Here is a 25,762-nt window from a genome sequence, read left to right on the forward strand (position 1 = left end):
TGTGTATCACAATTCTACCTGAGGGGCAGAAAAATAGCATCCATGTTGTATATGTCAGAAACTTACTCAGCTGTAAATACTGGCAGCTTAACTATGTGGGAGTGAATTTACCTCATGTAAACGGAAGGCTGGGTAGGCAGCCCAGGCTGGTGCATCAGGCACATCCATTGTAGCCACTGGGTCCTAAGAGAAAACAGGGAACAAGAAGGACTGGTTCAAGCCATCTTTTTAGATATATCTGGATTCAAATCCTTTCCATTCTCATGTTATCACATGTGATTGTACCTTTTGTTTTTCTAATTATAAAAATAATACATTTGCTGTTTTAAAAGTATAAATTATGAAAATGTATATAAAGAAAAAAGTGTAAAAAAGAAAGAAAAGGCAAAAAAATGCAAGCCCATCCTTATTAGTTCCCCCAACTCCGCTGCCCAGAGTTAAGTGTTAACTGTTTGGCATCCATCTTTTCTTTCCTGGCTGAAATGCATGTAGCCTGTATGCACCAGTGTGACTTTCCTCATTATTTTTAGCCTCTGTCCATCCTGATTTGTGGTGTTGAAGCCCTGCCTTGAGTTGTGAGCACTCCATCCTGATTGGTTGATGCCTATTTCTCCCTTGCCTATATAATTTACCATTTTGGTTTAGGGGGGAAGCATTCTGTACATTTTGGTGTAACTGTCTCTTTTCATTAATGATATATCATGTCTAGTATAAATTTACCCTCTTGGTATTAATTGCACCATGCTGTTACACAGAATGGTTGCCTTGTCATGTGTCGTGGAGCTTGAGGACTCCAAGAGAAGGTGTTCTTGCTGAAGATGACAGGTGTGTGGTTCCTTTCACTGAAAAGATCTTGTTGTCCCCCTTCCTCTTTAGAACCTGAAGGCGGCTGATAGCGACCCCACTGCTCCCCCTTATGACTCTCTGCTTGTGTTTGACTATGAAGGAAGCGGTTCTGAAGCTGCTAGTCTGAGCTCTCTGAACTCCTCAGAGTCAGACCAAGACCAGGACTATGACTACTTGAACGAATGGGGCAATCGCTTCAAGAAGCTGGCAGATATGTATGGAGGCGGTGAGGACGACTAGGGCCTCAAGAAAGATGGGGAGAACGGTCCATCCCTATACCCATGTGATGGGACACACAGAAGTCATGTCACTGTTGGTTTTCAGCTCCTTTCATTTGAGAGAGACCGTAATCAGCCATGCAGTTAGTATAGTTATGATATCGAATTTATTGATCTAATCTGTGTATGTTAAAAAGGTGTTCACTTGTCTCCTGAATCCTTTTTTCTTTCATCACTCTTTACATGGTGATGATGTTTTCAAGGCCATTGAATATTAATATTTCAAAAGAATAGCTTCAGCCTCAGGATCCTGCCAACACCTTACAGATCTCCTTAGGTGCTCTGTCTCATTTTAAGAAGGAAGGAGGGGTCAACCGCCCTATTTCTGCTGTTTTGTGTGTGTATATATATATATATTTTTTTTTTTTTTTAAATTTGTGTGCTTTTCCGCCATCATTCACTGCACTTGTGCCCCATGTTCTAATATCCACTCTCACTCCTTCTGAATTCTGTTGTATCACCCCAGACAGGAGTTCTCTAATGTAGAAATTACCGAACCCTTTTAGGGTAAGAGGCTTGTGTCTTACTCTGGCCATATCTCGGCTGGTATTGTGTACTATTAAGACCTTTAACGGTTTTCCTTTTTTTATCTCCTGAGTATGTAACTTGAAACAGGCACCTATCCATTTACTTGTTTTGAGTAGGAATCTTTGTTATGTGAATATGGGACACTTTGCTTCTAATCAGGGAGCCTTGATCAGAAAACTTGGGGAGTTTTCAGGTGTCACTTAATTTTTAATGTATGTTTATCACCGAAACAAAACAGTGATATGTTTTGAGACTTAGAATAGTGCCGAAAGTGCTGCAGCCAAAAACAGAAGACGGCTAGGTGTACAGCAGAGGGGAAGTATGGAACAAGGGCTTGGAGGTGCGAAGAGAGGTCTTCATTGAACCTGACAGTTTATTAGACTGATGCTGAGGATAACTGAGGTGGGTGTACCTCTATCGACGAAAATTCTGGAGGAATCTCAACATGTGTTTCTTACCAGGATCCTTATACCATGGTATCGGAAGCACAGAATTCCCAAGTGCCTGCTTTTGGTAGTATCTACAGAAAATGCTGGCTTCTCTGGATACCTTTGCCCCAGATTTGAAGTGTGCATAGAAAACGGAGAATATATAAAATCCAAATTTTTTCTTAGGAGCAAAAAGAAAATAACTGCCCTAAAGGATTAAGCAAGAGGGCCTGGGGGTAGGGTAGGGGTTTTGATTTGGATCTTCTTGTAGTCAGAAGGAATTTTAGGGAACTTTTGGCAACCACAGGAAAGAGTTATCTAAATTGCTTTACTGTCTGTCATCTGTTTTTAAAAGAAAACAATTATCTCTGCAATCACTTCTTGGAATTGCCTTGATTTTTCTGCAGTTTAAACTATCTAATGTAATTCTCGGTAGAGAATGTCACTATACTTTTGTTTGAGTGTTTGTGGGTGCTGATAATTTTGTATTTTCTTTGGGGGTGGAAAAGGAACACTATTCAAGCTGAGAGAAGTATTCTTAGAAATGCATTTTTATAAATTTTATTAAAGAAATTTGTTAAATTGTTGTCAAACTGTCTTATTTCATTACACTACAGTAAGCTCAGTCAAAACATGCAGAAAGAAGCTTCATACTGAAATGATTTCCCCGGAACTTTGTGACATCCTGTTGGAGGCAGAGTGGGGGAAATTAAGTTCATGAGCATATCCATCCATGTGACATGTGGTGAAACCAATAAAAAGCCCACGTCAATGGGATACTACTATGGGCAGAAGCAAAGCTCCAAACAACATCCATACAGTTAGCAAAATTAGTACAGGTTGTGAGGATTAGCATAAATCAGTGGTTCTCTGCCAGGGAAGATTATATTCCCGTGCCCCCTCCCCACAAGGGACGTTAGGTAATTTCTGGAGATAGTTTTTTTTTTTTTTTTTTGATTGTCACAACTAGTGGAGTGCTACTGGCATCTAGTCAAGGCCAGGGAAGCTGCTAAATATCTACAATGCACAAGACAGCCCCTGTGACATAGATATATCAAGCCCAAAATGTCAATACTGCCACTGTTGAGAAATTGGGATAGACCTACAACTTTTCTCTGCTGGAAGGTGTCGAAAAAAAAAAAATCTGAGCAATGTTATAATTTGAAGTTTAATTTGGTTTATAGCAGGGCTTCTTAACTGCTTCATTGTGGTTTGAACCCCTGGAAGATCCCCCATCTTGTTAAAATGTAGATTCTGACTCAGTATATCTAGGGATGGAAATGCATATTCTCAGCAGGGGTTCAAACAGGAATGAATCGGTGTGAAGACCTGGTTTATAGATCCATGGATGGGCAGCACCAGTCCTATATTTTATAGCCCCTGTCTGTTATTGGGTTGAAAGCAGCCTCCATGAGTATCTTCAGTTTTAAGTTAGAAGGTTGTCTAAGGGCAATAGTCTCAGGTGCCTCCAGTCTCTTTCACACAAGTGAGTCTTTTTTTTTTTTTTTTAATTTGAATTTTGTTCTACATTTTTTACCGTTCTAACTGGGACCTTCTATTGCGATGTTGGTCAGAGTGGTCGGTTAGTGGTAGCCAGGGGGAAATGTGACTTCTGAAAAAGACTAGGGAAGGCAGACCAGCCAGGATCCTGGAGGCTTGGAGGCGTGGAGAACAACTGTTACCTTACTCCTCCTGTAGGTGCTCTACAAGGCAGTATGTGGTGTAGACGCTAAGACGCTAGAGACATCCTGCCTAAATTCAAATCCTGATTCTGCCCTAGCCATAAGCTTAGGCAAGTTTCCTTATCTATAAAATAAGGATAAATAGGGAGGACTAAATGAGTTGATTTACATGAAACATTTAGAAGAATGCCTGGCACATAATAGTGATGTTATATACTAGCTTTTAGTGTTAGTATTGCGTGAGGAGGCAGAGCAAGAAAGTTTTGGGTAACCAAACCAGCTGTTAAGTTGATTCTGACTCATGGTGACCCCATGTGTGTCACAGTAAAACTCCATAGGGTTTTCAGTGGCTGACTTTAGAAGTTGATTGCCAGGTCTTTCTTTCCAGGTGTCTCTGGGTGGACTCAACACTTTTCGGTTAGGAGCTGAGTAAGTTAACCATTTGCATCACCCACCAAGGGACTCCAACTCCTGGTAGTCCCTGCCATAAAACAGGTGCATCATAAATATTTGTGTTGTGTCCTGAGTTTAGCTTTGGAGGCTGGCTAAAATTTATATGGGAAAATGTGAGGGTATGCTAGGCAAGAGAAAACACAAATAAAGTCACTTAAGCACAGATGAGCCTCCTCTGTTGGGGAGAGGATACCGGCATATGAATGGACTGTTTATTTCTATGTTGTTTGTAGGAGGCTGAGTGTTGGTTCCCCCCATGCTGCTATGTCCAGTGCAGAGCTCTGAGGCAGAGTCTGAGAATTCTCAGTTCAAACCTGGTATAGTTGTCAAGGCTGGACGATAGAGAATATTCTATTTAACAGGATGTTTGATTTATAGTTTTAAAATATTTAGATATATGGTGTGAGGGCCTCCACTAGTATTTTTGTACCAATCCCTACAAATCTTAGTGATGGACCTTTTCCACACACTGCTTTTACGTTTAACACCTTGAAATGACCTCACGGGGAAATAATTCTTCAAGAACTTGAGCCCACACATAGCTGAAGAAAACTTGTCTTTGTCTAATGACAAAGTTTGGGTGGGAATATATACAATTAAAAGAGTGTAATGGGGATTTTGTAGGTCACTTAAGCACAGATGAGTCCACTGTGTATTTTCTCTTTCAAAAAAAATTTTTTTTTCCAACTTTAAGATGTTTTGACAGGATTTTACTTAAGAGATGGTGTGGAAGACATACTATTTATTAAGCATCTCTTCTGCAGCAGACACGGCTAAATTCTTGAGTGCCGCATTGCTTGAACTCCCCATAATAGCCACTTTTGTGAAAGTGGTAGTTAGTGAATGCCATTATCTTTGTTAGTTCTGGGTTCAGCAACCAGAGGCAACTCAGGTTGCTCTGATGACTTGGTCAGCCGCTCTTCCTGAAGTCCCTAATAATGGGCTCCTTGTTGGCAGACTTCAAGTCAGCGGAACATATTTTCATGAATACAGACTTATGTGTATCTTGAAAAAACATGTAGTTCTTTGCAGAGAAACAGCACCCACTCAGATGCAACATTTGCGGGTATGGGCTGTAATAGGTGTTTACTTAGCATATCACCAGAGGAACCTTGTGGGTGCGGGAGTTGTAATAGATGTTTAATAGATTATCAGCAGGAGACCACCATCTCTACCAAGGAAGGGGCTTCCAGAATTCATTTCCTATAAACTAAAATCCATAAGCTTAAATACCAAGTTCTAAGGGAATATGCACTTAAAAGGCCATTTGAATAACCTCAGGCTAGGAGAAGCTTGAGAATGTTTCCCTCTCCAAATACAGGGCCTTATAGGCCCTAGGCACTCCCAGTGCCCTAGCACACATACTAAAATGCACCCAATGATCCATGTGGGATGTACTTTTTTGCTGCAAAAAATTTTATGGGATCTTTATGACATTGCTTTTGAAAGTATGCATGTCAATTTGTGGTGTCTGAGCCTAAAAGAAACAACCCAGTGCTATCCAGGTGCCATATTACCATGGGATAGGATTCTCAGAAATCTCTTATTCATCTTTCGCCACACCTGTGTTGCCTTTAGATCCAGGCTAGTGGGGCCCCAACCCTGGGATTCATGCTTTAGAGGCCCCACCTGGCCACCTCCAGCCATCTCCTTCCCCGTAAGCAAGGAATCTGCCAGGCCTAAGGACTTGGCCACCCAGAATCCTCGCTCTCCTCCCAAGCCACACTCCAGGTACCCAAAAACAAACGGTTACCATAAAGTTGGTTCTGACTCATAGTGACCCTACAGGACAGTGTAGAAATGCCCCATAGGGTTTCCAAGGGAGTAATCCTTACAGAACCAGACTGCCACATCTTTCTCCCTCGGAGCGGCTGATGGGTTTGAACCGCCAACCTTTTGGTTAGCAGGCCAGTGCACCACCAGGGCTACTTCTCCAGGTACCAGGACCCTGGAATTCTCTGCCCACCTGTCCCAGTGCCCTCCAGAGGAGTGTGGGCACTCCTAAACCTAGAGGGGCCAAGTGGTTGCTGCTTGGAGGTTGTGTGGACAGAGCCTGGATGTACAAGGGCCTGACTGATGTTAAGGAGAGAGGACTTAAATGAACAGGGCTTGCATACGGAATACTCTTCCCAAGACTGCCAGCAGCATGAACTTGGTTGTGACAATGACATAAGAGCATTGTTGACATTTAGAGAGGCAAGACATGCTGAAGGTCCTGCCTTCAGAAGCATTGCTCTGTTTGCAACATGACTTTCACACAACATAACTTTTTTAAAAATAATTTTTACTGTGCTTTAAGTGAAAGTTTACAAATCAAGTCAGTCTCTCATATATAAACTTATATACACCTTACTACATACTCCCAATTACTCTCCCCCTAACAGCCCGCTCCCTCCTTCCAGTCTCTCTTTTCGTGACCACTTTGCAGCTTCTAACTCCCTCTACCCTCCCATCTCCCCTCCAGACAGGAGATGCCAACATAGTCTCAAGTGTCCACCTGATGCACGTAGCTCACTCCTCATCAGCATCTCTCACCAACCCATTCTCCAGTCCAATCCGTGTCAGACAACATAACTTTTGAATGTCCCACCAGGATTCATGTAGGCGAATAATCTGTTTCTGACTATCTGAATCTCAGACCCATTGTGTTTTATATTAAAAAAAAAAAAAAATTGCCCTTGAGTTGATTCGAAGGGACCCTATAGGGAAGAGTGTAAATCCCCCATTGAGTTTCTAAGGAGCGCCTGGTGGGTTTCAACTGCCGACCTTTTTGTTAGCAGCCATAGCTCTTAACCACTAAACCACCAGGGTTTCCGCTTTACATATAAACACATATTTTGGGGGGCACAGTTTTAATATATGCTTAGATTTCCAGGAATGCGACTACCGCGTAGATAGTGCAAAGCTAGAACTCTTATTAGGAACTTTACTGTTTCAGAAAACCTTATTACCAATAGTAACATTTGTAGCTATTACATTTACAAAGGATATACACATGTATGGAAACCCTGGTGGCTTAATGGTTAAGTGCTACAGCTGCTAAGCAAAAAGGTCGGTAGCTGGAATCCACCATGCGCTCCTTGGAAACTCTATGGGGCAATTCTACTCTGACCTATAGGGTCGCTATGAGTCGGAATCAACTCCACGGCAACGGGTTCGGGTTTTTTTTTTTTTTTTTTTTAATGTATATATATACGATGGTAGCTCTCTCTCTGTGTGTGTGTGTGTGTGTGTGTAGACAAAAGAATAAACCCGTTGCCATGGAGTCGATCCCGACTCAGGGCCACCCTACAGGGCAGAGTAGAGCTGCCCCAGAGTTTCCAAGAAGCAGCTGGTGGATTCGAGCTGCCAACTTTTTGCTTAGCAGCTGTAGCTCTTAATCACTATGCCACCAGGGCTCTGTATATATATATATATATATATATATATATATATATATATATACCTTATTTCAAAATGTCACTTATAAAGAAATGTCAATATTCAGTTGGATATTGTTTTACTTATTCGAATTTATTCATTACAAGCAGGTGCAAGCATCTGTCTACTTCATCATGTCTTCCAGCGTTTTAGTACCTATTTTCATACTGAAATACATACAATTTTTTGATAAATTTCTTTCCTTCTCCTTTACATAAACCAACCAAACAAACAAAAACCCGTTCCCGTCGAGGGGATTCCGTCTCACAGCGATTCTATAGGACAGAGTACAACTGCCCTTTATGTAAAGGATTTCCCTCCTTTACATAAACCAAAACCAAACCCACTGCCGTCGAGTCGATTCCGACTCATAACGACCCTACAGGACAGAGTAGAACTGCCCCATAGAGTTTCCAAGGAGCGCCCGCCGGATTTGAACTGACGACCTCTTGGTTAGCAGCCCTAGCACTTAACCACTACGCCACCAGGGTTTCCCTGCCTTACATAGCAGTTAAATAATCATATTGAGTTTCTGAGATTGTGACTCTGGGTAGACTGTGCTAGCTATGATTTATTTTCAGGGGAAGGAGCTGGATAAAATCCGAAAAGGAGGCGTTGCCCGACCGAGCTGGCCCCGCCCCGCGCCTGGGGCCCCGCCCCCTTGTGCTCCCGGGCGCTCTCTGCCACATTCAACATGGCGGCAGCGCCGGGCCGCCGAAGCGCGTGAGGGACTCGCAAGGGGCAGCTTCCACTCTAGTCATGGCGGCCCCCAGACAGACCGTCGGCTGTGCGGATCTGAAGACCTGCGGCCTGGAGAGGATTTTGGAGGCGCTGAAACTGCTGCTGAGCCCGGGAGGTGAGAGGATGGATCTCGGCGCCGGGTTAGACCCGGGTCTCTCAGAGCCGCCAGTCTTCCAGGGCTTCCCTGCATCCCACAGCGCGCTCCCCCAGGCACTCCCCAGGCACTCCCCAGGACCCTTCGGCCCTGAGGCCGCCCCGCCCCGCTCCTGGGGGGCTTTCGGCATTACCTGAGCAGCTTCATTTTACCGTTTAGGAGCTGGAGGTTCAAGGAGGGGATGGGATCCGCTGAGTACTGGTAATAGCCGACATTTCTTGTGCCAGGCACTGTTCTAAGCGCCTTGGATAGATTATTTCCTTCATTTCCCACTGCAATCTGAGGAAACTGAGGTGCAGAGACGGTGGGCTCTTGATACATGAAATGACGTCTCCAACCTCTTGGGGGCGCAGGGCCTAACGTGGACGCTTGAAAAATGCCTAGGAGTTCAGCAGAAGGCACTAAGGAAGAGGTGACGTTGGAGCTTGGCTTTGGGAGCGTAGTAAAGGATTTAAAGTACCGTGGGAGGAATTTATAATCATCTTTAATCTTTTCGGGTGAATTGACAAGATCTTCCCAATTTAGGAGCAAAAGAGACCATTTTACAAGCTGTATGCCCTTGGGCAACTAACCTTTCTGCCCCTCAGTCTTTCATATTCCTTCCAATTCCGTTTTTTATTTTTATTTTTCTTAACAGCCTTAGTGAGATTTAATTCACTTACCATGTAATCTGCCCATTTAAAGTGTACAATTCAGTGGCTTTCAGTATATTTACGCGGTTGTGCATCCATCATCACCACAATCATCTTGAACATTTTCATTATTCCTAAAAGGATACCCCTCACCCCTTAGCCATCATCCCCCAGCTCGCCTTATCCCCAGTACCAGTAGACAGTATGGTCGGTTCTGACTCATGGCCACACCATGTGTGTCAGAGTAGAGCTGTACTCCACAGGGTTTTCAATGGCAGATCTTTCTTAAGTAGATCGCCAGGCCTTTCTTCTGAGGTGCCCCTGGGTGGACTCAAAACTTCCAACCTTTAGCTTAGCAGCCCAGCTCTCTTCTTTCTGGAATTCCCTTCTTACTTTCCACTTGAGCTGTAGTTACCCTGAATTCTGTCCTTTGGTTCTTCAAGCTAATAGGTTTCTATTAGAATTTTAGCTTTACTAAGGCCTGCCCTTGGAGCCCTGGTGGAGTAGTGGTTAAGAGCTCGGCTGCTAACCAAAAGGTCAGCAGCTCAAACCCACCAGCCGCTCCTTGGAAACCCTGTGGGGCAGTTCTCCTCTGTCCTATAGGGTTGTGGTGAATCAGAACTGGCTGGAGGGTACCTAGCAACATCAACAACAAGGCCTGCCTTCAGGCTAAAAGGCAAGGAAAAGCAGGAAACTTGCACAATGTGTCAACCCTTCTCCAGTTTTTGCTCATTTTTATCACTTTCAGATGTCCAGAGTTTATAGTTGTTATTTGTGGAAGCGTTGATCTGATAGGAGTTATAACAAATCTTTATTCATCACTCCTTTCATTCAGTTAACTAATGGATATTCATGTGGTGCGTATTTCATGCATGTACTTCGCAAAGCACTGACCAAATGAGAGACATGGTTCCTATCCTCATGAATTTTTTTAAAAATAATTTTTATTGTGCTTTAAGTGAAAGTTTACAAATCAAGTCAGTCTGTCACATATAAGCTTATATACACCTTACTACATATTCCCATTTACTCTCCCCCTAATGAGTCAGCCCGCTCCCTCCTTGCAGTCTCTCCTTTCGTGACCGTTTTGCCAGTTTCTAACCCTCTCTACCCTCCCGTCTCCCCTCCAGACAGGAGATTCCAACACAGTCTCAAGTGTCCACCTGGTACAAGTAGCTCACTCTTCATCAGCATCTCTCTCCAACCCATTGTCCAGTCCCTTCCATGTCTGATGAGTTGTCTTCAGGAATGGTTCCTGTTCTGGGCCAACAGAAGGTTTGGGGACCATGACCACCAGGATTCTTCTAGTCTCAGTCAGACCATTAAGTGTGGTCTTTTTATGAGAATTTGGGGTCTGCATCCCACTGTTCTCCTGCTCCCTCAGGGGTTCTCTGTTGTGCTCCTCATGAATTTTAAACTCTAGTGGAGAATAAAGGAAATAAACACAAAATAATTACTGAAAATAATTATAGATTGTGATAAGTGCTATGGAGAATAGAAATTGGGTGTTATTACAGAGTAAGTGAGGTGGAGATGGCTTTAAATTGGTCAAGGAAGACTATCTCTGAAGAGATATTTAAATTGAGATTTCCAGATACCCTATGACCCAGCATTTCCATTCTTAGGTGTGCACATTTCCACCAAGAAACGAGTACAAGAATGTAAAATAGACATTATTTGTAATAGCTCCATATAAGAAATAATTAACAATGGAGTGAATGGATAAAATAAATTGTGTGGTAAATATATAACTTCAGGTATTAATAAATTCATTGAATACTGTACAATGAAAATGAACAAATTACAATTACATACAACAATGTAGATGAATCTCAATGTTGAACAGAAGAATCCAGACATAAAAGAATATATGTGTATGATTTCATTTACATAAAGCTCAAAAACAGGTAAAAACTATAGTGGTTAAGAATGCATGTTAAGTGTGAAACTAAAGAAAAGCAAGAAAGTGATTACCATAGAAGTCAGATTAGTAGTTACCTTTGGGAGAGAGAATGGAGTTAATAATGGGAAGGATAAATGAGGGGATCCTTGGGGAGCTGGCAGTATCCTCTTTTTAAATGTCGGAGGTGGTTACACATGAGTTCCCTTTGTGATAATTCAGTGAGCTGTACATTTTTGTTTTGTGCATTTTTTTTGTATGTGTATTAAAAAACACTGAGACCTCTAGGATTGAGCCGGCTATGTTAAGACCTGGAGGAGTATTCCATGTGGAAGGTATAGCGGTTGTCCTGAGTTAGGAGTGAATTTGGCCTGTTCAAAGTACTGAAAAGAGGCCCATGTGGCTGAAGTGTAGAGAACCAGAGAGTGAGTGGAATGAGATGGGGCTGGAGAAGCAGCTGGAACTTGATCATGAAGAGGTTTACACCATGGTAAAGAAATGTATTTTAAGTATTAAAAGATCCCTTTTGCTGATGTGTGGAAAGCACATTTTTGGGGGAGAGAAGGAGTATAAGCAGGGAAACCGGTTAGGTGGCTGTTGAAGTAGTTCAGTCTAAAGATGATCATGGCTTAGACAAAGATTGTGGTGGTGAGATGGAGAAAAATGGAGGAGTTTGAGAAGTATTTTGGAAGCAGACTAGATAAGGCTTGGTGATGGATTGGATTAGGGAGATAAAGAGATGGAGAAGACTGAGATAACCAGGTTGGATTGCAGCAGGAAGTGGGGGGCATGGTGAGAATTAAGAGTTGCATTTTGTGATTCTGGTGAGAGGAGTGGGCTTCTTGGATCAAGTAGACACCTGAGACTATCTGGGCAGCTTCTGTCTGGAGGGGAGATGTGAGGGCCGAGGGGGTCAGAAGCTGGCTGAATGGATGCGGAAACACAGGGTGGAGAGAAGGAGCGTGCTGTCTCATTAGGGGGAGAACAGCTAGGAGTATATAACAGGGTGTATATAAGGTTTTGTATGATAGACTGACTTGATTTGTACACTTTCACTTAAAGCACAATTAGAATAAAAAAAAGAGTTATATTTTGTACATGTTGGATTTGAGATACCTGAGAAAGGAGCCCTGGTGGCACAGTGGCTAAGCACTGAGCTGCTAACCAAAAGGTCAGCGTTTTGAACCCACCAGCCACTCCGTGAGAGAAAATACCTGACGATCTGCTTCTGTAAACATTACAGCCTATGAAATACTCTGGGGCAGTTCTACTCTGTCTTATAGGGTCACTATGAGTTGAAATTGACTTGACAGCACACAACAAGAAATACCCAGGTGGGGTGTCAAGTAGTGGTTGGAAATATGTGTCTGGAATTTAGAGGGTAGACATAAACTGGAGACATGAATTTGGGAGTTAATAGACATGGGCATAGATAAGCTCATCTAAGAATGTGCAGAATCCAGGATCAAGCCCTTGAGCATTAAGATACCTGCTAGAGGAAAAGAAGCCAGCAGAGAAGACATTGAGGGACTGAACATCAAGGTAAGAGGAAAACTAGGAAAGTATATGTGTCCCAGAAGCCAAGAAAGTAGACCGTTTCAAGGAGAGAGTAGTCAACTCTGTCAACTGCTGTTGAGAGTGTGTAAGGGCTCCATCACCAGTGGAGGGCAGAAAACACCATTTTAGGCAACGGGAAAAACAAAGTAGATCTTTGGGAGGAGATAAGTTAATTCCTTTGAACCTTACGTCTGTATTTTGTGATCTTCCTCACTGGAATGTAAATTCCATAAGGGAAGGGTCTTTGTTTTGTTCAATGCTGTATTGCTAGCTCTTAGAGCAGTTTGACTGAAGAAATCTTCTGTGGTAAATGTTCAGTTTTTAAATTTCTGGTTGCAATATAAGCCCTGTAAGATGACTGAGACACCATCTCTGTCCCCAGAACACGTGGAGGAATAGAAATAAACTAAATAAAGTATACCTAACATGTCAGGCACACTATTGCAATTACATCCAAAGCACTATGGCAGGGTAGGAAGAGTGATCTTGAATTCTGCTTAGGCTGGATTGGCACAACTGGGGGAGGCTTCCCAGAGGCAGTAATTTTGAGCTAGGTCTCAGAGGGTGAACTGGAATGGGGCAAGGCATTCCACACAGAAGGAAGTACAACTTGTTTTCCATGTATATAACCTCCTTTTTTTCTTCAAAAGGATCAGGCTCAAGTTCACTACAGATCACAAAACATGATGTCTTGTTGGCTACCTTAAAATCTAACCTGTCTGCTTTGGAGGACAAGTTTCTGAAGGATCCTCATTGGAAGAAATTGAAACTCCTGAGGGATGAAATTGCTAATAAGATAGAATGGCCGCAAAACTCTGTGGATGTCACCTGGAGTTTTACCTCTCAAACCTTGCTGTTGCTTTTGTGCTTGAAGGAAACCATGGTCTGTCTTGCAGCTGATTTCAATCCAGGGAAACCTAACCCTAGGACTCCAGAGGTTGCTCCTGCTCTGAGCCCGGATACACTCAGTATCTCACAGCAGAAGGCTGTCCAGTCAGCTTTGCAGTTTGTAGTCACCTTAGGTGTCTGCCCCTATCTCATGCCTGGTGTTGGAGTCCCTTTGAGATACAGGACTGAGTTTGGTGCTGTTGTTCAAGATGTAGTATGTCTCGATGCTGCCCCCAGTGCAACCCAGAGACTGTACACCAGCTGCAGGGTTCTCCTAAATGTTGCTCAACACTCATCTCTCGGAAGCTTGATTTTCTGCCGCCATTTTGGGGATATTGCAGCAGGACTCTGCCAGCTGGGATTCTGCCCAACCAAAAGAAGATCACAAAAACCTATGGAAGAGGTAAAGGTACACTGAGTGTGTGTTTGTGACTATGTATATATATTTGCGTGTGGTTGTCATCAGGGACGGATTACCCGATAAGCAAGGTACGTATGAGCTTACTTGTGCTTACGTTCACTGGTTTTCACCATGTGCCATTGTGTTCTACAGATTAGTAAATAAACACCATTATGCCTGTGCGTATCTTGCTTACTAGTTAATCCACCCCTGGTTGTCATAAAAGACAATTCTTAGTTCTTTAGAAAAAAGCTGATTGAAAGTCCTAGAATTCTTATTTAATGCCAAAGCCTTTCCATTGGATAAATGAAGCTTTTTAGGGGAGTCAGAGCTTTCATTTGTTGGGTGCTAGTCCTTTGTATGCCCGGAGAGTTCATTTCACCCACCCTTTCTTGTCATTTTGTGGAACAGCTCTTTCAGACTATTTATTTGATCTGTTGTTTTTCTTTTATACAATGTGTATAGTGATACCTGCCTTGGATGGTGGTTGTGACGATTAAGGATAATGTATGAAGCACCTAGCCCAGTCCCCAGTAGTGCTCTTCAAAGTAATTACCACTAGTATTAGTATTAAACAATTCATACCTCTTCCTTCATTAAGTTCTCGGGAGTATTAAATGAGATGAAGTCTGTAAAGCACCTAGTACCCTGTACAACTCAATCAGTGTTCATTATTATTAGGTGTTATCTGTGGGAGTCCCTAGGTGGTACAACAGTTAAGCGCTTGAGTACTAGCCAAAATGTTGGTGCTTTGAACCTACCCAGGGGCACCTCAGAAGACAGGCCTTGCTTTCTGCTTCTAAAAGGCCACAGCTTGGAAAATCCTATGGATCAATTCTACTTTGCACACATGGGGTCACCATGAGTCAGAAGTGACTAAGACGGCAAAAAAGAAAGTGTTCATTTTTTGTTGTCACTTAGCCAGTAAACATATGAGAACCTGAACTACTAAAGGTGCTGGAAAGGTTACAGAAGCATAAGACATGGTCATTGTCTTCTAAAAACACACCCTAGTTAGGGAAACGAGATTCACAAGTATGACCTAGCAGGGAGCACTGTTTCCCTTATAGAAGGATCACCTGCATGAGTAGGAACCTAGTGAGAAGAAGCACTAAGATATAAATGTATCTAGGGTCAGGGCAGCTCTTAGGCAGTTTACTTTCATAGCCACTGCAGCCTGGTCTCATAATGCCTACACACCTCATTTTTCTGTCATTTTCCTATTTCACCCTACTTCTTGTTCCTTTTTTATTCTTTTTCTTGCCTACATTCATAAGCATTTGCCTCAAAGCCACTATCATCCCAGCAGTGACACAAAATTATGAGCTCCCCTAGTGCCTTTATTTTACATAGAGCAGAGCATAATCTAGGGTTATCGTCACTGCCTACTGCCTGCACTTTCCTGAGATAGGGGAGTTGGGCTTAACAGGTCTTGTTGCTATTATTGGGACTAAGCAGTACCCCAGGCAGGACAGAGGAAAGAAAGGGGAAATAACAGTGAGAGAAGAGGCTGACAAAAGGGGAGACAAGCTGGGTGCACATGATGAAGCTTGACAAAGTCCCAACAATAGCTGCTGCTCTAAGCAGCATCATTATCTTAATTTGGTAAATGGTAGTGGGTAGGACCCTGACTGCTTGCCTGAAGGCTAGTATTTACCAAAAGGAGACATTACCATGGGACTCCGGAGGGCCCAATAAATAGCACCCCTCTTCCTTGCCCAAGTTCTGAATCAGTTAAAAAACGTTTAACAGAATAAGAGAGAAGAAAAATCAGACTATCACCTCTATTACTCTAAAAGCAAAGCTGAAGATGTAACTTACATAAGGAGACAAATGGGCTTCCTAAGAGTGCACTCAGAATTAGACATACTATTCACCCATACTAAGGAGTGCTGGAAGACTACAGCGCCCTCTGGTGTATGGCTGGGGATATACCACTGTAAAATGTGCAGCAAGGAAGAACAGAACAGGATGTTCTCCCAAGAGAGAAGAGGAACAGCTCAGCTGTGCATGCCAAACTCACCAATAAGTGAGTGTATTACAAACTTACCAATAAGACAAGTCCCATCTCTGTCCGGAAGCGGAGCGCGTAAAGGGATAGAGAGAGGGCCAGGGGTGTTGAAGGAGTATAAAAAAAAAAAAATAGCTTTCTCCATATAAAAGGAAATCAAGAGAGGAAAGGAGCATTCCTTCCTTCTCCTCCCACGTATCTTTGTACAGTATTATCAAGCATTTCCTTCTAATGACTGCTTGCCTGGTTCATATTCCACTAAAGCCAAGTGCATGCTTCTTTCAGGTTTTAAATGAAGAGGAAAAAGCCCTATCTAGAGGGGCCTTGAGAGACATCTTGGATCAAGTGTATCAACCATTAGCAGTCCGGGAGTTACTTATCCTTCAGGGAGGACCAGCCCAGGTATTCTTGTCGGTGAATCATTAATGATAATGTGTGATGTACTCTCTTCTCTTCTGGGGAAATTAGATAACTCTAGTTCCCTACGTAACAATCTAGTTAAGCTTTATTTCATTTTTTAGATCATTAAGTGGCATTTATAAAACTAAGTTAAACGGATCCTTAGGATAATTTAAAAGGATTTTTCATTTAATGGAATGATGGATGCTTTTTCCAATAATATCAGTTTTTAAGACTTATGGCAGTTTTATTTAAAATATCTTTTATTCATCCTGAAGTTGGATTTTTTGACTAAAAATTAGCCATTCGACAATCCATTCTTTTGGTGGAAATGTTTGGATACCTTATTCTTTGAAGTATTTGAAGTCAAGACATTAAAACCAGAACTTCATTGTGACTATTCTTAGCTTCTTTGTTTGAAAATCAATGCTATATATTCTACTAGGTTATATATGTGTGTATATTTTATATATATATATGCAAACACACATATATATGTAAAGTTTCTGTTTTTCTCTTTAAAAATAATTATTTATCTGAAATTATTTAATTTTGTGATGTAGGTGTAATTATCTGTTTGCTTTTTGTACCTAAATTTTAGTTATAAATCTAGGTCAGCAAAGAGTGAGGGGCCAAATGAATTGGCTGTAAATCAGGAACAATGACCTGACGACTACAAAGATGTCTCCTAGTTGAAGTCATTCTCCTCTCCTGCCCAGAATATTACTATAGCCTCCCACTGAGGCTTTACTGGCTTCATACTCCACTTCTCTGAAAGAGTCCATAGTTTGCCAGATTAAACCAAATGCATTATAAGACTGTGGTGGAAAGCAGAGGCTCTGGGGTTAGGCACACCAGATTCAATTCCAGTATGCTGTTGTGTGAATTACCTCCCTCAGTTTTCTTACCTATAAAATAGAGTTAATAATAGCACCTTCCTTGTAGGGCCCTTTTGAGATTATGTGGGAAGTACATAGCCTAATGCCTGGTACATCATAACCCCCTCAATGAATGGTAATTATTAATTCTCCTTAAATAAAAGAGTCAGAGGACAGGCTAGTTAGAATTAAATGTTTCTGTCACTAATTTTTATGCTCATATAGTTAATTGCAGTGATCGACAGCGACATGGTTAATGTTCTGTTTAGGAACATCAAGTCTGTTTTGTTCATAGTGGCCCCATAGAGCTCTCATGGAGCCCTTGAAGAAATCAAATTAGCTAGGACTATGGAGGCAAGGGCCAGAGTGTTCTCTCACTGTGGTGACTGGTCCTCTTAGTGGTGAATGTTGTTCATAAGAATCATCTTTGGAAACTAGATTTAATTGGAAGGACAGGATTCAGAGATTGGTTGGTTTATCTTTGTGTTCCCAAAGTCTATATTTTATTTCTGATGTGTTTGTTTCTGGGTTTGAAATTTCACTTGCTGTTTCTTGAGTACTGTATTTCTACTTTCTTAAAAATGATGCTAAAAAAAAAAATAATGCTGGTGTTTCGTAAATGACAGAGCCTTCCAAAGAAGAAATACTGCTGTTTTGAAGTCTGTATAGCACACTGTTAATTGTCAATGATTCAATATTAAAAGAACTTTTTTTCCATATATTATTCTATTTCATTGACATGAAGAATTCATACCTTCCCCTTTCTCTTTTTGTAGCCCTGCACAGATGGGAAGACACAGTTTGGGTCTCAGGCCCCAGCTTGGCTTCGGCGTCTTTGTGGGCAGCTGCTCTCTGAAAGGTTAATGCGACCCAGTGGTGTTCAGGCAGTAGTCCGGGGCATTTTGGAAGGAGCAGGGGGTAAGAAAGAAAGTTTTTCTTCTACTTTGGTATTGCTTTCCCTTCAAGTGAGAATCTAAGGTGAATTATTGGTCTTTAGCATCTGCCTTTAAACCCGGTAAAACTCAGCTGTGCCTTTATAGAGATTGAGGAAGTTAAACTTGGAGGCCCTTAATGAGCTTTTTTTCTAAAGAAGTTAATTCTCCTGTCATTTAAAAAAAAATTTTATTTGTTTTTGTTGTTGTTGAGAATATACACAGCAGAACATATACCAATTCAGTAGTTTCTACATGTACAGTTCAGTGACATTGATTACATTCTTCAAGTTGTGCAACCATTCCTACCCTCCTTTCCTGAGTTGTTCCTCCCCCATTAACAGAAACTCACTAACCTCTAAGGTTCGTATTTAATCTTTTGAGTTGCCGTTGTCAATTTGATTCCATATAGATAGTTCTTAATAGAGCATAATGCTCAAGGCAGACATTTTTTACTAGTTAAGCTAAAGTATTGTTCTGTCATTTTTAAAAAATAGTATGATACACTGCTCATATTGTTGAATAATATTTTATAATATTAGAGGAAAGCACAGAAAGTTAAAATAAAAACCCTAAAGAAAGTGGTGAAATTCTGTATGGAAAAGGGATTTGTACCAGGGTGCTAAGGTTTACTTCACCTTAGGACTTAAAATATAAAATAGTTCTTTTAAAGGCAGATATACCTTTGAGATGCAAACTTTGGGATGAAGTTTTAGATTCATTTTCCCAATTATATTATCCAAGTCCTCATGAATAGAAGAAGTTAATTATCATGCTAAGCCTGTTAGTAGTTTAAATTTATATTTTTGTTTTTTTTTTAAAAACAAAATTATACGTGCACGTAGTTTAAAATGTCAGCTAGGTCTACAAGGCTTGAACTGAAAAATACCAGTCCTTAACATCACCCTAGAAACAGTATACTGCAACGATTACTTTTATGTTTTTACCCAAAATTTTGTACTTCTTAGAGTTATTAATGATCTTTTTTGTTTCTTTGCTTAGTTTTTAATGTCCCTATCACTAATTTATTCCTAAACTCTCTACCAATTGCTTAAATTTCCTGTTAATACGTTCAAAGACATCAGATATTCTCAGTTTTATCTTCTTAAAAATCTTTCTCTCTCTGAGTCTTCTGACCTGTTCTAATCTGGGTTACTTTCTATATAGCCATCATTCTGGGATTTCCTTTCTTCTTCCTTTCTGATCGCTTTGTTTTTCTTTTGTGTTCAGAATGTTATCTTCTGTATCCCATGTGTATTAGTTTCCTATTGCTGCTGTAACAAATCACCACAAACTTAATGGCTTTGTTCATGGAAATGACACTTCAATTGAGCCCTGAAGGTAGAATTGAAATTTACTAGGTGAAAAGGGAGGGAAAGCCATTGTGGGCAGAGGGAAGAGCAGGTATGAAGGACCTAAAAATAGGGAAGAGCATAATGTTTTTGAGGAAATTTCAGTATGGGTCAGGCAGTGAGGGCAGAGAGTGGAAAGAAAGTGGTACAAGATGAGGTGGAGAGATGGGCAGAGGCTACATTATGGAGGTCAGTTCACGATTTTGAACTTTATTCTGAGGGCAGTGAGAAACCAGTGAAAGGTTTTAAGAAGGAGAGAGAAGACATGCTGAGATTTACATTTTACAAATGTCTAACTGGATGTAGTGTGAAGAATGCTAAGAGTAGAAGCAGGGAAATCAGTTAAGAAGCAGTAGTCCGAGAGATTGTGATGGCTTGGATTAGTGTGATAGCAGTAGCAATGGAAAGAAGTGGATGAATTTTAGAGATATTTAAGGGGTCACGTTATTAGAACTTAAGGGAGGGCTGGATATATGTGGAGTGAAGAGGAGAGAAAAATCAATCTGACTTTCCATTTCTGACTTGGTTAGTGTACTTTGGAGCCCTGGTGGTGCAGTAGTTAAGAGCTTGGCTGCTAACCAAAAGGTCAACAGTTTGAATCCACCAGCCACTCCTTGGAAACCCTATGGGGCAGTTCTACTCTGTTCCATAGGGTCACTATGAATCTCAATCAACTGACAGTAATGGGAAAATGCATCTTGGTCCTGTCAGACAAAGGTGAGGTTAATGTGTTTGGTAGACATTGGTAGATTTGGTCTGGAGTGGCTGCAAGATTTCTTCCCCTCGGTTCTGCAGTAGCTTCTAGGACCAGAGATATTATCAGTTACCTCTGAGAAGTTGTTACATGCAAATAGATTCTTGCACCTTCCTTTTCCAAAGAACGGGTAGAGTTCACTAAAGGGCATGTAAATTGGAGAGATGCTGTAAGAAAATTAGAATCCTTTGTTTGCTGTAAACTTTTTTCCTACTTACCTAGGTATGCATTCGTTGTTTACTCATATGCTATTTCTTTTCAAAAACAGTCTGAATTTCTGAAATTTATATTTATGTATGTATTTGCCATTTCTGGTGCTTTTCATTTCTTTGTCTAGATCCCAATTTCAGTCCAAATTTCCTTCTGCTCAAAGAACTTTCTTTAACATTTCTTACAGTATAGGACTGCTGGCAGTGGATTCTCTTAGCTTTTGTTTGTCTGAGACAGTTTATGTCACTCTCCTTTTTGAAAGATATTTTTGCTGGGTACAGAATTCTAGGTTGACAGTTTTTTTTTTTTCGGTACTTTAAAGATCTCACTCCATTGTCTTCTGGCTTGCGTGGTTTCTGATGAGAAGACATCTGTCATTTTTACCTTTGTTCTTCTGTATTACATAACTTTTTTTCTCTGGGTACTTTTAAGATTTTTTTTTTCTGTATCACTGGCTTTTAGAAATTTGATGATGATATGCCCTGGTATGGTTCTCTTCATGTTTCTTCTGCTTAGGGTTTCTTGAGCCTCTTGGAGCTGTGGTTTTTTTTTTTAAAATAATATTTATTGTGCTTTAAGTGAAAGTTTACAAATCAAGTCAGTCTCTCACACAAAAACCCAAATGCACCTTGCTACACACTCCCAGTTACTCTTCCCCTAATGAGACAGCCCGCTCCCTCCCTCCACTCTCTCTTTTCGTGTCCATTTCGCCAGCTTCTAACCCCCTCCACCCTCTCATTTCCCCTCCAGGCAGGAGATGCCAACATAGTCTCAAGTGTCCACTTGATCCAAGAAGCTGGAGCTGTGGTTTTTATAAAATTTAGAAAAATTTCAACCATTATCTTCAAATATTTTTTCTGCCCTTCCTTCTCTCCTTTCTTTCTGGAATTTGAATTGCACCTAATAGTACACGGAATATTTTTCTGTCTTTTTCTCTGTGTGTTTCATTTGGATAATTTCTATATTTCTGTGTCTTCACTGATCTTTTCTTCTGTAGTATCTAATCTGGCATTAAGGTAATTTGGCCCCACTACTAAGGCAGTACCCTTCTGAGGATTCTACTTGTTGCCCTGTGTGTATTAGGAGGTCTTTTCATGCTGGCTGGTGGGAGCACAAACTATTCCCCTCCCTGTGTGAGCTCTGGGGATTGTTCCAGCTATTCCTTTCTGGTGGTTCTTGCCCCAGGTTTGAGTGTTTTTCTTACACATGTACACAGAGCACACTCTGTGACTTAAAAGAGGATCCTTCTGCAGATTTCCAGAATTTTCTATCTGTGTATATCTCTCACCTCTCTAGTGTTTTGCCCAGAAAATTTTAGCCACCTTGGCCTCCATGAACTCTGAACTCTGCTTCTTCAACTCAGTGAGATGCCAGGCTTCATTTATGTTCCCCTTTACAGTGCTGAGGTCTGGAAACTCCCTCTAGGTAGTAAGCTAGGGTAGTCATGGGGTTCATCTTGTTTGCTTCTCTTCTCTCAGGGATCAGTGTCCTGGGCTGCCTGTTCAATGTCTGAAAACCATCGTTCATATGTTTTATCCAGTATTGTAATTTTTAAGGTGGTAAGGTAAACCCAGTCCCTGTTACTCTACCATAGCTGTAGTTTAAGGCAGTTTAACTAAAAATGATACATATAAAGAGACAGTACAATAGTAATAATAAAATAAAAATAATAAACACTGAGAAGAAGCTAGTATCCAAGTCATGAGTAATATCATTATGATTACCTGTACTCATTGCTGTCGAGTCCATTCTGACTCATAGCGACCCTACAGAACAGAGTAGTACTGCCCTTCAGGGTTTCCAAGGCTCTAATCTTTACAGGAGCAGACTGCCACATCTTTCTTCTGGGGAGCAGCCAGTGAGTTTGAACGGCTGACCTTTTGGATAGCATCCAAGCACTTTAACCACTTTTTACTCTGAGTTTCCTTGAAACCAGGATCAAAGGAAAGTGCGGAAGGGTAGCTTATCTTATAGAAGAAGCAAAAAATTTTTCGTAGAGAAAAAAGCATTTTGGGCCCTAAATTTTAAGGATCATTTATCACATGGGACTTTATATGGGAACTGCTGTGAGTTTTTGACATCTCTATCCATTGCTGACAGCTGGGGCAGCTGGTGGAAGTGACGCTGAGGTGATGGCTGCTGACTGGAAGAAGTGTGACTTGATTGCAAAGATTTTGGCTTCCTGTCCCCAGCAGTCTCTTTCACCAGAGAATTACTATAAAGATATTTGCCCCCAGGTAAATAATTTTATTTCTTTTGACCATTTGAGGATTATCTGCTTGTTTACAGAAAGAGGACTTTTAATGTTCCTCTAATACTGAGGTAAAAGCAATATAATAAATATTTAAGTTTATTGTTCAGTAGAGGGCCTTCTTAATAAGCGAGTAAAAACCTGTGGAAGAAATTGACCTAATTGTTAAGTTTAAGAATGCCTCACCAGGTTGTAGAGAGACTGGAACACTTATGGGCTGCTGATGGGAATGTAAAATGGTATAGCCACTTTGGAAATCGATTTGGCACTTCCCTAAAAAGCTAAAAATAGAAGTACCATGCGAGCTAGCAATCCTACTCCTTGGAATACATCCTAGAGAAATAAGAGCTTTCACACGAATAGATATATGTATACCCATGTTCACTGCAGCATTGTTCACAATAGCCAAAAGATGGAAACAGCCTAGGTGTCCATCAGTAGACAAATGGATAAACAAATTATGGTGTATCCTTGCAATGGAATACTACACAACAGTGAAGAACAATGATGAATCCACGAAACATCTCATAACATGGATGAATCTGGAAGGCATTATGCTGAGTAAAATTAGTCAGTCGCAAAAGGACAAATATTGTATGAGACCGCTATTATAAGAACTCAAGAAAAGGTTTAAACACAGAAGAACACATTCTTTGATAGTCATGAGGGTGGGGAGGGAGGGAGAGCAGAATTGTAGGCAAGAATTACCTTAAGTGAAGGGAAGGACAACACACGATACGGGGGAAGCAAGCACCACTGGACTAAACCAAAAGCTAGGAAGTTTCCTGAATACAACCAAACACTTCAAAGATCAGTGTAGCAGGTGCAGGTGTCTGGGGACCATGGTTTCAGGGGACATCTAGGTCAATTGGCATAACAAAGTTTGTTAAGAAAATGTTCTGCATCCCACTTTGGTGAGTAGCATCTGGGGTCTTAAAAGCTAGCAAGCGGCCATCTAAGATGCATCAATTGGTCCCAACCCACCTGGAGCAAAGGAGAATGCAGAATACTAAAGATACAAGGGAAATGTTAGCCTAAGAGAAAAAAGGGCCACATAAACCAGAGACTCCATCGGCTTGAGACCAGAAGAACTGGATGGTGCCCAGCTATCACCAAACTGCCTTGACAGGGAGTATAACAGAGAGTCCCTGACAGCGCAGGAGAAAAGTGTGGAGCAGAACTCAAACTCTAGTGAAAAGATCAGACTTAATGGTCTGACTGAGACTGGAGGAGCCCCAGAAGACATGGCCTCCAGACTCTCTGTTAACCCAGAACGAAAACCATTCCCGAAGCCAACTCTTCAGACAAAGAATAGACTGGACTATAAGACAGAAAATGATACTTGTGGAGAGTGTGTTTCTTAGTTCAAGTAGATACACGAGACTAAGTGGGCAGCTCCTGTCCAGAGGCAAGATGAGAAGGCAGAAAGGGACGGGAGCTGGTTGAATGGACACGGGAAATCCGGGGTGAAAAGGAAGACTGTGCGGACGCATTATAGGGATAGGAACTAGGGTCACATAACAACGTGTGTATAAATTTTTGTTTGAGAAACTAACTTGAACTGTAAACTTTCACCTAAAGCACAATTAAAAAAAAAAAAAAAGCCTTACCATTATTTTTTAAAGTTTTTATTTATCTTGTTGTTGAGAATATACACAGCAAAATATAACACCAATTCAAGCAGTTTCTACATGTATAATTCAGTGACATTGATTCCATTCTTTGAGTTGTGCAGCCATTCTCACAACTCCATTAACAAACTCACACCCCCCCAAAGTTCCTGTCTCGCCTTTCCAGTTGCTCTTGTCAATTTGATCCTATACAGATAGTTATTAAAAGAGCACAATACTCAAGGCAGACAGTCTTTATTAGTTAAGCTAAACTATTGTTTGGTTTTAAGAAGACATCAGGGAATATTTTTGATTTAAGGTTTAAAGATTATTTCAGGGCAGTAGTTTCAGGGGTTCATCCAGTCTCCATGGCTCCAGAAAATCTATGCCTCGTCATTATTAAATAGCTAATGGGGCTTGCTCTCAGGTCTAGAATGTGAAACTAAAGTTTTATCATGTTCATTACATCTTCTCTCTGTGTGTTTTTAATTAGTTTTTCTTAATAGGTATTAAATGAAAAGGTAAATTCACATGGTACATGATTTAAAAAGTGCAAGAAAATAAACTAAACAGTAAGTTTCCCTCCCATTCTTGTCTCCTAGTCCCTCAGGGGTAGTTATTGTTACCAATTTCTTGTTTATCTTTCTGGAGATATCCTATATATTTTGCATATGGAAATATATGTCTATATATGTACGTGGTATATATGTTCAAATTTTTATCAAATGGTAACATGCTACACTCAAGGTTCTTCATTTTGTTTTTTTACTTAACAGTGTCCCTTAGAGACCATTTCACACAGAGCTTTCTCATTGTTTTAATGGGGACATAGCATTTCATCATGTCAATGTACCATAACTTATTTAATCAGCCTTCTAGTGATGGACATTTGAGTTGTTTCCATTCTGTTACTATTACACACCATGTTATGGCTAATATCCATAAGTCTTTGTGTATACATGCAAGTGTTGCTGTAGGAAAAATTCCTGGAATTGGAATTACTGCTGTATATGCATTTAAAATTTTGATTGATATACAGCAGTGTGTACATGTCGCTCTTCATGTTTGCCTACAAGGTGTTATAAGCCTTTTTGATCTTTGCTAATCAGACAGGTGAAAGATTAGGAAGGCATTTTCTTAATCAAATCTGCTTATGAGTTTAGATGTAAGACAACCTTCTGGATTGCAGTTCAAAGATCATTGAGTTGTTATACTGATTTTCAAGGTTCTCATGAGTAGGCAAACTTAGAAACAAAGTATCACAGTGCGAAGATCTCATATTGAAAAGCGCTAAGTATAAATTACTTATTTTACAGAACGAAGTTATTACTTGCAATGATGAGTAATTTTTTTTTTTTTTAAATTAGCCATGGTAGTTTCCCCCATGTGTCTGTCAGTTTGTCGTACTGTGGGGGCTTGTGTGTTGCTGTGATGCTGGAAACAATGCCACTGCTATTC

The 25,762-nt window shown here is 40.9% G+C and overlaps 2 protein-coding genes across 2 annotated transcripts in view; both read left to right on the plus strand.

Moving 5' to 3' along the window:
* The window catches only part of CDH1 (cadherin 1), a 71,456-nt gene extending 68,812 nt beyond the window's left edge, over positions 1-2,644 (plus strand). The window contains exon 16 of the mRNA XM_049864546.1: positions 877-2,644. Within this exon, the coding sequence (XP_049720503.1) occupies positions 877-1,086 (210 nt within the window). The 3' untranslated portion in view covers positions 1,087-2,644. The remainder of the gene's footprint in view (positions 1-876) is intronic.
* Positions 2,645-8,328: 5,684 nt separating this feature from the next.
* TANGO6 (transport and golgi organization 6 homolog) overlaps positions 8,329-25,762 on the plus strand; it is a 207,689-nt gene continuing 190,255 nt past the window's right edge. The window contains exons 1-5 of the mRNA XM_049864569.1: positions 8,329-8,491; positions 13,270-13,910; positions 16,204-16,320; positions 17,972-18,113; positions 22,544-22,680. Of these exons, the coding sequence (XP_049720526.1) occupies positions 8,395-8,491; positions 13,270-13,910; positions 16,204-16,320; positions 17,972-18,113; positions 22,544-22,680 (1,134 nt within the window). The 5' untranslated portion in view covers positions 8,329-8,394. The remainder of the gene's footprint in view (positions 8,492-13,269; positions 13,911-16,203; positions 16,321-17,971; positions 18,114-22,543; positions 22,681-25,762) is intronic.

Source organism: Elephas maximus, chromosome 21, assembly GCF_024166365.1.
Source record: "Elephas maximus indicus isolate mEleMax1 chromosome 21, mEleMax1 primary haplotype, whole genome shotgun sequence".
NCBI lineage: Eukaryota > Metazoa > Chordata > Mammalia > Proboscidea > Elephantidae > Elephas > Elephas maximus.